The 13,628-nt window shown below is 31.2% G+C and overlaps 1 protein-coding gene across 1 annotated transcript; it reads left to right on the top strand.

The window, feature by feature from the left end:
- The first annotated feature begins 7,883 nt into the window (after positions 1 to 7,883).
- LOC18095218 (bifunctional riboflavin biosynthesis protein RIBA 1, chloroplastic) lies at positions 7,884 to 12,582 on the top strand. Its single transcript, XM_024589384.2, has 7 exons — positions 7,884 to 8,147; positions 8,745 to 9,108; positions 9,198 to 9,419; positions 9,892 to 10,214; positions 10,410 to 10,539; positions 11,229 to 11,525; positions 11,969 to 12,582. Exons 1-7 carry the CDS (start codon positions 8,083 to 8,085, stop codon positions 12,224 to 12,226), a joined length of 1,659 nt encoding a protein of 552 aa, XP_024445152.1. The 5' UTR covers positions 7,884 to 8,082; the 3' UTR covers positions 12,227 to 12,582.
- Positions 12,583 to 13,628: the final 1,046 nt, after the last annotated feature.

Here is a 13,628-nt window from a genome sequence, read left to right as displayed (position 1 = left end):
TGTGTAAATTTTTTTTAAAAAAAACATCAATAGTAAAGCTAAAGTAATTTTTTTTTTTTTAGATTGATAGGTGTATCACCTATATGGTTGGTATACATACACTTGATGTGTATATTTTAATGTTCATATGTATAGATGATGTGTATATTTTGTATTATAATATAAGAGCTTAATTTAGTATCTTAACTAAGATTCAAAACAAATTAGAATTTTAATGCAAGAAATTGCCTCTTGTCAATAAAATCGAGGTCTCTAGTTTTAAGAGAAAACAAGTATCTTTGATATGAGATCAATCCTTGTCAAGATCTCTAAAATTGTGTTTAAAATTATAATCAAGCATTTAAATTGAATATGTATTTTTAATTTCAAGTTGATTTTGGATTTGAGGCTGTTTTTTTGTGTTTTTTAAGGTTATTGATTGATTTAACAAGGTTCCTAGAGTATTTTCTAGATATTTTGGGTTAAAAAATAATTAAAAATGAGTTTTTTGATGAAAAAAATAGAAATCTTGCTTTTTCGGCCACCACAATGAATGAAATATGAGGAGTTTCAAAATAACGAGTCGTCTATTTTGTTTTTAAACAAAAATTAAAGCCAACGACATGTCGTTCACCCTATTGACTTTAAAAAGAATTAAAGGCCCATGTATGGACCCTTTCTTAATAGGTCAGTCCCTTGGCTTGACTTGTCAGGCCCAACATTGTCTAACCTTGTTTTTTTTTTAATTAATATATTTTTATATTTTTTTAAAAAAAGTTTTAAGTTTGTATTTTAATTAATACCCATTCTTTGTGAATTTTTTTTCTTATTTATCCTTTTTAAAATAGTGATTTTTTTTAATTATATTGAATTTTTTTAATTTTTGAAAGGTTAGTATGATTTATCTGTATTTTTTCATATTTTATATAGATTAAATTTATTTTAAAAAATAAAAAATATTTATTTTTTATAATTTTTTTAATTGCAACCTTGCATAATAATTATTTTTCTTTTATTCTATTCAATAAATTTTATATGTGGATGATTTTTATTACAAAATAATTTTAATAAACAAATTCATTAAATACAACCAGATAAATGACCCGTGTTTCGATATTAAATATATTGGTCTATATTTGTCTCTCTATTCTTCTAATTTATTTATTTATTTATTGTTAATGACTTTTTTATTCATTTATTTACACAATAGTTCTTAATTTATTTAAATAGATGTGTACATAAGTTTTTTGATTTACATCTAGGAGTTTTTTATGTAAAAAAATGCATTGTGAAATTCTATATGTTCAATTTTTTATCATATATTGATATTTTCAATTTGATCCTTATTCTTTTGTTTTTTTCCTTCGACCTTTCATGTATTGTTTTTTTTTTCATTATTTTTTTTTAATGTTTTTACTCTTTTCAATTTAACTCTCAAATTGGGGATTTGTTATTGCCCTTTAATTTTTTTAAAATTTTTTTTACCCTTCAATGTTCCATTTCCTAGGGATTGGACTTCATGATTTCTTCATGTATAGTGCTTTCATTCTAATAACCCGGGTCATGGGTTTGGAAAATTAACAAGGGTTGACATCTTTTTTTGTCTTATTTTCTTTTTCAATATCATCGTTCAATATTGTTATTTTTTCAAAAGAAACTTTGTGATTTTCTTGAATTTCTTTATTGATCGAATTATATCAACCTCATGACCTAGGATGCATGATAGACATGTAATCTAGACATATCTCATGTGCAAGTCACGGGTTTCACATGTTAGCCCAACTTTGCCAAGGGTAATATATTTTTAAAAAAAAATTATTTGTTGTTTTTGTTGCCTCATTTTTCTATCATATTATTAAATTAATCAATAATTAACTTAGTTATCAAAAAAATTTATTTCTTTTAAGAAACATAATCATCTTCTGAATTTTTTTTAAGTAAAAAAAAATTGATTTAATCCACGATATCGCATGAGCCACCAATCTAGTACATAATATCTAATCATCATCAACATTTAATAGTAAAATTAAATTACATCTCTCTTAAGCTTATAATTGTAAATCTTAACAACGTGACAAGTGGAATTAAAATATTTGGTATGTGAAAAAAAAATCATAATTAAACTTAGAGAGAGGAACTAAAAGAAAATTTCAAATAAAAACTTTTTTATATTATTTCTTGCAATATATGTATTATTTTTTTTATCTAAATTAATTAAAAGCTAATATTAAAATATTTAATTTAAGAAACATATTGTATATTTTTTATTTACATCTATTATAAAAAAAAATAATCAATAGTAAAGCTGAAGTAAGTATTTGTTTTAGATTGATAGGTGTACCACCTATATGGTTGGTGTAACAGTGTCAAATGTGCACGAGGTGCACACTTCGGCAGGCTGTTCAAAACAGTGCCTAAGGGTGCTGACAGCCATGCCAACAGTGGGATAAATTGGCAGCGCAGATTTGTGCGGCTGTCGGTTCGTCAAAGGGAGATCGGCAGCGTAGATTGTTGACGAACATGGACTGGACGCTGGAACGTCCAGGCCAGGCAGGAAAACTCATCAGGGGGATAGGCTTACGAGAACAAGGGCTGTCGAGGAATTCAGCAGCGTAGACATTAGCAACCCGCATGCAGATGTGAATTCGGCAGCGCGCAACGGCTTGTGCAAGTCATGGGTTCGACTTGGCACGATCTGAAACTTGGACGAAGGACTGTCCAAGGCATACGAGTGACTCAACAGCTGATGCAGCAAGAACTGGCAACTGGGGCTGCTAGGTGAGCATGCAGAACGTGGGTTAGTGGCAGTCATGGTCTTCCTAGATCATGGGATCATGGAGCAGAACGTGGGGGCTGATCAGAGGATTGCTCTACAAGCTGCTGGATCATGGGATCATGGGCTGTAATTGTCCACTACTTGCTGGAAAATAGGCCACTGAGATCGTGGAGATAATGGGGGAGAAAGTGCCCCACTATGTCCTAAAAATAGGATCATGGGTGTGCCTTGCAGCTCACATACTTGGCTATAAATAGTTGTTGCAGCTCTTGGTTGTAGATAAGATGCATAGAGAGGAAATAACGTGTGTAAGCTTGGCTGTGTAGCATGCGAATTCTGTGCATAACACACATTGTGTAATCCTTTGTTGACGAGATAAATAAAGGTTGAGAGTTCTTCTAATTGTATGCTCGGTATGCTTTGTGTTGTGCAATCTACTTGTGTATTCCGCTTGTCTTTTAACTTGGGAAAGTGGGGAAACTTCTCGGGTGAGGGAAATACTTAGTTGCTAGGCAAACACGAGTGGAATTGGAGAGGGAAGGCTGAGTTTAGTGGGGTACTAGGCTGCCGCACGAGTTTATTCGCGGAGCGAAAAATTACCCCGTGACAGTTGGTATACATACACTTGATGTGTATATTTTAATGTTCACATGTATAGATGATGAGTTTATTTTCTATTATAATATAAGAGCTTTCAGTATCTTAATTAAGATTCAAAACAATTTAGAATTTTAATGCAAGAAATTGTCTCTTGTCAATAAAATCGAGGTCTCTAGTTTTAAAAGTAAACAAGTATCTTTGATATGAGATCAATCCCTGTCAAGATCTCTAAAATTGTTTAAAAATTATAACCAAACATTTAAAATGTAAAATAGATTACATGCATGCATATTGTTAAAGAGATTTGTTGTTTCATTAGAAATAATGGTATGAATGTTTAATTAGAAGTTTATTTAAATTGATTAAAAAAATATTATAAATATTTAGTTTGATTTTGATAGATATAATATAAAATGAATCTGATTTAAATAAATAGTTTTAATCTGATAATTACTGTATATGGAGGGATAAACATTAAAAGAACTTGTCCAGAAAAGAGAAAACAATCATATCACGCAATTCAATTACTGAGTCAAAATGAATTACGACTCACTTAATTACAAGTGTGAAACATTAATTATTAAGGTTTAGAATTTTCTTTTTCGAAACAAAACTTGACAAAATTAATATAGCGATAACTACAGAGAAAACAAATATTACTCAATAACATAATAATAATAATAATAATAATAATAATAATCCATAAGTGACATAACAAAGAGTCCATCAAGTAAAAGTTTTCGATCGCACTCAATCTGCAATTTGATTTGGATAAGAAAAGATCCAAATTAATTAATAAAAGGCACGTACATTAATAAAATCAGAACTTCGTGTCGAAGTTAATAATTCAAGCTACCTGGTTAACTGGTCGAAGATATAAGTATTGAGTGAGTTGATTCAAGTTAATTTAAATTTTTATTGTTTCAAGATTATTTTTAAAAAAATAAAAGTAATATTTTTTAAAAATAAAAATTAAAAATTAAACTGAATTTTAACTAAATTGTAAATTAATTGTATCAATTTTTATGTAATTTAATTTAATATCCAATCAAGTCAGATTTTAATTAATAATTTATCGAATTAAACATTGTACTGTATAAATACATGTATATATGACTCATTTAAATAAGATAATGACAAAACAACATTAATTTGTTTTTAAATAACAAATAAAAACATAATTATAAAACTGAATTTTAACTAAATTGTAAATTAATTGTGTCAACTCTTATGTAATTTAATTTAATATCCAATCAAGTCAGATTTTAATTAATAATTTATCGAATTAAACATTGTACTGTATAAATACTATATGACTCATTTAATTTAAATAAGATAATGACAAAACAACATTAATTTATTCCTTAAATAACAAATAAAAACGTAATTATAAAACTTAAACGGTTATCAGTAAAAATAGAAGGAAAAAAAAGGCTTAACTTGCACGATAAAAAATCCAAATTAGTGGTTGGTCGACTCAAATCTAATCGGTTAAAACTCGGCCACCCTGTTGAATTTATTTTTTAAGACAAAATTAGTCAAAGTAACATTGTTTGGATTTAAAAAAAAAAATTCAACTCTTGACTGGTGATTTATATAACTGATACAAAAACGTAACTGATACAAAAACGTCTTGCATGCCAAAAGGTCAAAGGAGGAAAGCGGTGGTCAAAGCAAGCATGTTAATTGTTAATCAATCAAGGCAACTTAAGAGTCTCCGAAGTGGCGTGACTTGTGGGCCAGCCACTCACCATCTTTTTTATTAGCCACGTTTCATTCAGTGGATAGGGACACAGATCAGAATCAACGTCCAATCACACGGCTCCTTTTCTTTTTCAAGAGCTCTCTTCTGGTTTTTGAATCAGTTGTTGAGGGAGGACCTTGCTACGTCACAGCTGCTGCTATGATTGGCCAATTATTAGCAAGTAGGACGGACTTCTTTATTTCTTTTTCAGAGTTTCCACCTCAGATATTATGTATTTTTTACTAAAAAAATATATTAAAATAATATTTTTTTATTTTTTAAAAATTATTTTTGAAATCAATCTAAAAATTTTTAACAAAAAAAAAAATTATTTTTTTAAAAAAGACAAGTTGGCCTACTTTTCCCAACGTTATAGTAAATCTTTGTTTTTGTGGTAGATTTTATGAATTTTTGAATTTTCTTTGAAAAATAACTATCACCGTCGTTGTAATCAGATTGCATGCGGCGGCCCTCCCGTCAGTGACACCGTCGCATGTGGTGACCATTTCATCAAATTGCATGGCACACATTTTCACATTTTCATGTCTTGTTCTTGTTAATACGAGCTATCCTACTGCACAAACATTCTATCGTCTACCTACCAACCACCTCATAGCATGACCACATAAAAAAAAAAAAAAACAAAAAACTTTTTTTTTTTATCTCAACAATTACATAGTAAAAGTTGAAAGTTGAATCTTTCCTATATTTTTATTTTTATTTTTATTTTTATCTTTAAAATATAAAAACTTATTTTAAAATTGTTTGAAAAATAAATTCATTTTATATCATTTTTATCTTTGTGTCAAAGAGATTTGTAGCATTGATATTTTAGAATAATCAAAATATCTATTATAAATATTTTAAACTATAAAGTACCATATTTAGAGCGTGTTTGGCAGTGTGGTTGCGGGTGCTTTTCAAATAACTTTTCGTGCCAAAATGCATGCCAATGATGTTTTTTCATTTTTTTAAAAATCATTTTTGACATCAGCACATTAAAACAATCCAAAACATACAAATCATATTAAATTTTAACAAAAAAAAAATTCAAATTTTTTGGAAACACAGCCGCAGCCGCGTTCCCAAACATGCCCTTAATCTATCTTGACTGTGAGATTTTTCAAAGTGGAGAATTATTAATGTATTTATCTCCGTGGAAGTTTCAAATTTAATTGTTTATTCTTTAAATTCATGCCCAAATATCCATAACAAGAAAAAATAAATTGATGATAGTTTACATATTAATTTCTTCAATTAATAATTTCAATATTAATTTTTCGTTTATCTTTTAAGCCCTTGGCCCCGTTTGTTTGCAGGAAAGTAGTTTCCTTTTGGAAAGTGAATTCCGGGGAAAGTGAATTCCGGGAAAGTATTTTCCGATGTTTGGTAGTGTAATGGAAAATAAGTTGGAAAACACTTTCCAGTGTTTGGTTATGTTATGGAAAATGAGCTGGAAAATAACTTATTAATGTTTTATTTTTTCAAGTTTATTAAAATAATGAGGAACAAATCTTACAAATTAAAAAGTTGAATGAGAATGAAATTGAAAAAAAATATAATTTCATAAATTATCTCAAATAAAATAAATAATAATCAAAATAATAGAGATCAAATCTAAAAAATTAAAAAAAATGAAAGGTGAAGAAATTAAAATAATAATAATTAACATTTCATAAATTATTTCAAATAAAATAAGTAAAAATCAAAAGAATGAGGACCAAATTTGATAGATAAAAAATTTCAATAAAAAAATGATAAGGAAAAAGCAAATAGCAATTATAAAAATAAGGACCAAAATTAATATAAAAATTAAATTTTAAGAGATGAAATTGAAAAATAAATATTCAAAACAAATTATATATAGCAATCAAAAGTTTGAGGATCAAATTTGATATAATCAGCAAATAATGACATTTCTAAATTTTTCACAACTTCCGGAAAGTGTTTTCCGCCCAAATTTTTCAGGAAAACACTTTCCTGAAAACCAAGCCAAATTTTCCTTTGACTGGAAAGTGTTTTCCGTTGACCAACTTTTCCAATGGCAAACAAATACAGGAAAGTTTGGAAAATGGTTTCCCGGAAACACTTTCCTAGAAACCAAACCAAATTTTTCTTTGACTGGAAAGTGTTTTTCGTTGACCGAAAAGTGTTTCCGTTGACCAGAAAATGTTTTTCGTTGACCGGAAAGTGTTTTCCGTTGACCAACTTTTCTAATGGCAAACAAACATAGGAAAGTTTGGAAAGTGGTTTCCCGGAAAATGAATTCCAAGAAACAAACATGGCCTTAATTAATGAACATCAGTAGTGATACAAACCAATATTTACGTGAAATCTTCTTCCAAAGTTTTTATTTATTTATTTATTTATTTATTTTGCAATCTTCTTCCTCTTTTTTCCTCCTTAAACTAGCTAGCTCTTTGATCTATTATCACAGTTGTACTGGTAGCTAGAAATTAAATCTTTGATTAAAAAAAAGCTATTGAAATATTTGTTACAACTATTATGTAATTTCTTAAGACAAAAAAAAGGAGTTTTTGGGTTTATATATATATATATATATATATATATATATATATATATATATATATATATGACTAACAAATAAATATTCCAAATCCTATTTATGACTAACAAATAAATATTCCAACTTGCCCTACCAAAAAAAAATATATATGCCAAAAAAAGGACACTTCCAAATACCAAATCCCAAATCCCAAAAACAAAAACATTAACCCATGACATAATACCATTGGTTGGTGAAATGTAAACCACGTCACCTGCGGGTAAGAACCTTACTCGTGCGCTTACAATTCGCCGTTGCTTCCTTCTTCATGACCTTCTCTTTCTTAATTCTCACTTCTTCAATTTTGCCTCCCCCTCTTCGTTTTTTCAATATAAATACTAGCCAAAGAGAGACCCTTTTATCTTAAAAGATCCATAGGTATAAAATCTTGAGCTTCTTTTTATTTTTTATTTTTAAATGGCTTCTTTTAATGTTTCTTCTTACCCTTCAACTACCACAAGAGCAGCTCTCTCTGGCTCCCAGTAAGTTTTTTTTTTTTTAATGTTTTGGTGGTTCTTTTAATGGCTTATCATGTTAAAGTTTTCTACTTTTGATTTTGCTTGCTCTTTCATATGGTCAATGGTTCCTTTGTTTGATTTACATTTGTTTTGAATGATAAATGGTTATCCGTTTTGGTTGTGCTATCTGTATTAGCGGTGTTTGGATCAGTTGACCCTTTGTGTTTGATTTTATATTTGTGTATAAGAAATAGGTTTTCTGTCTTTCGTTATGCTGTTATCAGATCAAGAATTCTTCATCAAATATGATTTTAAGAAGAGGAGTTAGAGAAAGGAGAGACTGAGATCACTAGAAAAGAATCATTTTTTTTTACCATTCATTCTGGTAAAGTTTTGATTTTAAGAAGAGGAGTTGGAGAAAGGCTAGTTCACATGAACAATACTTTCTCATGATTCAAAATTTGGATTTTCTTTAGTTCCACTCTTTAGTAATCCAATGGAGTATATGTTTGTTGCATTTTGATAAGTTTATTGTTGTGTTGTGAATTTTTGCGGTAATGGAACTGCTCTGTCTATTGATTTTTGATATTTGAAATAGTTATTGACTGATTTTATGTGCAGGTCATGCAGAAATCTCAAATTGTTCAATGGATTACATGGCGTGAATTCATTTTGTGCAAGTGGGAATGCATTGAATTTGACATTGATTCGTCTGGATGGTTGTAAATCATCTTTTGGTATTAAGGGTGCTGGAAAAACTCGAGCCACGCTGATATCTGGTGATGGCCTGCTGTCCTATTCCAATGGCAATGGTGTTGCAGCAAAGAGTACTCTTCTTGATAATGGTTCAGTTGGGACCTTATCAGCTGATACTGCTTCCATCACTAATGATTTTGTGGTTGGTAATGATGACCATGAATTGGATCGCCCCACAGAAGGATTTTCTTCCATCCCCGATGCCATTGAAGATATTCGCCAAGGAAAGGTAGTTGCTTCCTGCATTTTGCTTTGTTGTTTATGATAGCTTTTCCATGCTTTACTGTTTCATCAAGATGTTTTAATTTTTTGTTGCAGATTGTAGTGGTTGTAGACGATGAAGACAGAGAAAATGAAGGGGATCTCATTATGGCAGCAGAGTTGGCAACTCCTGAAGCTATGGCATTTATTGTGAAGCATGGCACTGGAATAGTTTGTGTGAGCATGCAAGGGGAAGATCTGGACAGGTTACAGCTCCCTTTGATGGTTAGGCAAAACGAAAATGATGAAAAACTTCGTACAGCATTCACTGTGACAGTGGTATGTACCTTTCTGAATTTGGGATTTCGTATGTGAAATAAGAATTGAGTTTCTAGTGTCAACACAGTTGCGCAGATTGCACTTCAGTAGAAATAAGAATTTCTCTCATTTCTCTTGGAGTAATATAAACTTCTAACATTTAATCGATCTAGCCTTGGTTGTGCTTGGAAAATGCTTTCTTTTTGTAATGATATATTTGAAAAGTATATGAATTGTTTATATGCAAGACAGTGAATTTTTGTATTTTATTCTGTGATGATTTTGTTCAGAAGAAACAGAAATACAACACCGGTAAAATGGTTCATTGCTCTACTTTCTCTAATGCTTTACATTCCATGGTTTATTCTTTGTCAACCATTTAAAGTTACTTATTCAGACATAAGTAGCTACACAAAGATATAACTAATTAATGTACTTCTACAGTTCACCGTCACAATTCTCAGTTTTTTTTGCCTGCAAATGACTTTTTTAGGATGCAAAACATGGTACAACCACTGGGGTTTCAGCTAATGATAGGGCAACAACAATGTTAGCTCTAGCATCCAAAGATTCAAAACCCGATGATTTCAACCGCCCGGGCCACATTTTTCCATTGAGGTATAGGGAGGGTGGAGTTCTGAAAAGAGCTGGACATACAGAAGCTTCTGTTGATCTTGTCGTTCTAGCTGGATTGGACCCTGTTGCAGTTCTGTGTGAGGTTGTAGATGATGATGGCTCCATGGCTAGATTACCAAAGCTCCGTCAATTTGCAGAGAGGGAGAACTTGAAAATTATATCTATAGCTGATTTAATCAGGTAATGTGTTCCATCTTCGTTCTTCTTTGGGAGCTTTACGTTATCCTCATCAAACAAATAGATTATGGTTAATTAGCTTTATCGTTGTCAGGTGTTTATCTGCTTACTTTTGTAGTAAAAGTATAGTTTGTCTTGCTGGGTGTTTTTTTAAGTGATTTTGTGGTACTTTCTTAACAAAAATATAATAATTGACAGGTATAGAAGGAAGACTGATAAATTGGTAGATCGTTCTTCTGCTGCTCAGATACCAACAATGTGGGGACCGTTCACAGCTTACTGTTATAGGTCAATATTAGATGGCATTGAGCATATTGCAATGGTTAAGGTGAGGAATTAACATAATTTAGTAATCCAAACTATTTGCTTAGCTTTTTAACTAATGTTTCCGAAGACAGGAAAATGATTTCAGGTCATTTTCTTGTAGTAGTAGACTGACTGCTTACAAGGTTTTTGTGTTGTTGTCGCTCCATTGCACTTTCAACTTTCAATGGTTTATAGAGATATGATCTGCCAAATGTTAGAGTTATTAGGACGAAGATTAGATCCTCTGGAAAGAATCATTTCTAAATCAGGTTTGAAACTGCATCTTGAAAGAGAAGGAAAGGAAAGAAAGTGCTTTAAAACATACAGAAAGTCCATGCTTAGCTAGTTTTCTGGAATCTAGCTAATCCACAGCTTAATGTAGCATTTGGTTCTTAGAACAAGAATACCTACATGCACACGCACATGCAATCTTGTTAACAGTTAACTAAACACGAGTTCACTTCCAGTCAATGCAGAGAACATGGAGACAAACGTCTTCAATTTTTTCATTTGGAAACGAGAAAAGTTGGCATTGAAATTTTATATTGTGTACAGATGCAGAATACCATGTGTATTGAAATGAATGCAATTGTAGTTTTGTATTTTCCAGCTAGATAGAGGTTTTCTAAGGTCGAACACCCATTTTCTAACTTTTTACAAGAAAAACTCATGTGTATTTCAAACTTACAAGTAGTTTTCTGGTCCAAACAGGGTGACATTGGAGATGGGCAGGATGTTCTTGTGAGGGTACATTCAGAATGCCTCACAGGAGATATATTTGGCTCTGCTAGATGTGATTGTGGGGATCAGCTGGCACTTGCAATGCAGCAGATTGAGGCTGCTGGCAGGGGTGTGTTGGTCTATCTCCGTGGGCATGAAGGGCGTGGCATTGGTTTAGGTCATAAACTTCGTGCATACAACCTCCAAGATGATGGACGTGATACCGTGGAAGCAAATGAGGAGCTGGGGCTTCCTGTTGATTCACGAGAATATGGCATTGGCGCCCAGGTATTTCCTAAACCACACAATGAAAGCATCCCATTGTTAACTAGGATTTCATATACATCCACTTTCCATGACCAAACTAGAGGGGGGCAGAGGAAGCTGTGTTTTCTCATAAATTTATAAGTATATGCTCTGAAACTCTGCGTCGGTGTAGGACACGTCATAACAAAAACATTAACAAATTGGTTTTGGTTTGCAAAGTACATTCATTCCAATTAATTGAAATTTAAAGAGTGTTCTGGTTGTTGTAATTCAACTTGACGAAGCACTGATGATATCCAAAATGGCTATATCAAGTAGCAACCTTGTTGGAACCCAGTGACACACACCCTTTTACCATCTCACAACTTGCTACCTTCATGTTGGTAGAAATGAGTGTGGATCAACAAGTCACACAATCTAGTGTTTTGCTTAACTAACATGATCTTATTGGAAATTCTTGGCAGATGTTGCGTGATCTGGGAGTCCGAACAATGAAGTTGATGACGAACAACCCTGCAAAGTACATCGGGCTCAAAGGTTATGGATTGGCAGTTTCAGGTAGAGTTCCGCTATTGACTCCCATCACAAAAGACAACAAGAGATATCTGGAAACCAAACGTGCTAAAATGGGGCATATCTATGGTGCTGAATTCAATGGCCACTTAAGCAACCTCATCAATAGCAATGGTAATGGTAAATCCGGTGTTGAAACTCCCATCTGATCTCCTAACTGATGGATAGACCAGCTGTATCCATGCTTCAGACTCCCAGCAGTCAAGTCAATTATGAGGTTCCAGATGGGTTGTTTAACATGACAGAATGGCAGCATTATGAATTGAATTATAGATAAAGAGCATAGATTCTTTTATTGTACTCCAACTCAAAATCAAAACTATGATTACATTGCTTTGCCAGAAAACTTTTCGAAGGTTTAGAGTGTAATGGAGAGCCTTTCATTCTTTAAGGTGTAAAGTAGACAAAAAAAAATATTCCCATTTTATGCTTTTGTAACGTAGTCATTGTAAGGATGTTAATGCGATTCTCGCTCTTTTCCCATCAATTCAAATAGTTTGAAGTATGGACAGTTATTAAATCCAACTTGGAGCTTAACCCGTCTAAGATTCGGGTTATAGATTCAGCATATTCATCTAAGTTAATTTTTATAAAAATTTTACATTTTAGTTCAAAATTTCATTTCTTTTTTTTTTTCGCTTTTTAGTATTTCATCTTGGGAGAGAATAAGAAGAGGAGAGAGAGATTTGCTAGAAAGTGATAAAGAAAATAAAAAGATAGTTGGTCTGATTTTTTTAACAAAAGTAGCCAAACATGATGTTAAAGTGTTTATTTTAACAAAAATTGTGTTATTAAAGTGTTTTTTAGATTGAATATCGCTTGAAAATGTAGATTGAGGTTGATGGAGAATTCTTGTTTTTAAACAATTTGGATTATTTTTTTGCTTTGGGGATTAATTTCTTGAGATTATAAAGGTGATTTTTAGCTATTTTTAGGTGAAAATGAATTTGAAATCAAGTTTTGGAGTCAAAAAATTGTCTTTTCAAATTTTTATCCATGTCTATAGCGCTTGGAATCTGCACTTGTAAAAAGTTAAAAACAACTCTCATGTTGATTTTTTAAAAGGTCTTAGCATGCTAGATCACCCAAGCCCGTGCATATGTATTGTTTTTTTATTTAATTTACTTTCTTAATAATTTAAAACATAATGTGTGTATTTTTTAATTCTTATATTAATTGAAAATTTTTTAGATATTATTTTTAAAAATTCCATCTAATTTTTTTTCTAACAACCGTTCATTTCAACCTGTCATGGTTTTTTTTTTGTGTAGTTGTTTTGTTGTGGTTGCCTGTGATTAGTGTCATATAATTAAATAAAAAATAATTTACAAAACAAATTTATATTAGATTCAGTCGAGATCATGCCACATGTTAGGGGTTTGATAAATTACCTTAAATCGATTCAATATTCTTCCACCTCAGTTTTTACAAAAAAAAAAAAAAAACACATCGTCTTAAATTTTTTTTTTGTCAAGCCATATTTTTCGCCAAGACTTGCCATGTCAACCATCACCTTATTATTTACAAATAAAAAGAACATTATATAAATTT

The sequence above is a fragment of the Populus trichocarpa genome, chromosome 1, assembly GCF_000002775.5.
Source record: "Populus trichocarpa isolate Nisqually-1 chromosome 1, P.trichocarpa_v4.1, whole genome shotgun sequence".
NCBI lineage: Eukaryota > Viridiplantae > Streptophyta > Magnoliopsida > Malpighiales > Salicaceae > Populus > Populus trichocarpa.
This window is presented reverse-complemented; position numbering and strand designations above follow the sequence as displayed.

Coding starts and splice junctions, on each gene's coding strand:
- LOC18095218 (XM_024589384.2), top strand. CDS start 8,083: ATGGCTTCTTTTAATGTTTCTTCTTACCCTTCAACTACCACAAGAGCA. Junction 8,148..8,744: donor GCAGCTCTCTCTGGCTCCCA/GTAAGTTTTTTT, acceptor TTTTATGTGCAG/GTCATGCAGAAATCTCAAAT. Junction 9,109..9,197: donor AAGATATTCGCCAAGGAAAG/GTAGTTGCTTCC, acceptor TTTTTGTTGCAG/ATTGTAGTGGTTGTAGACGA.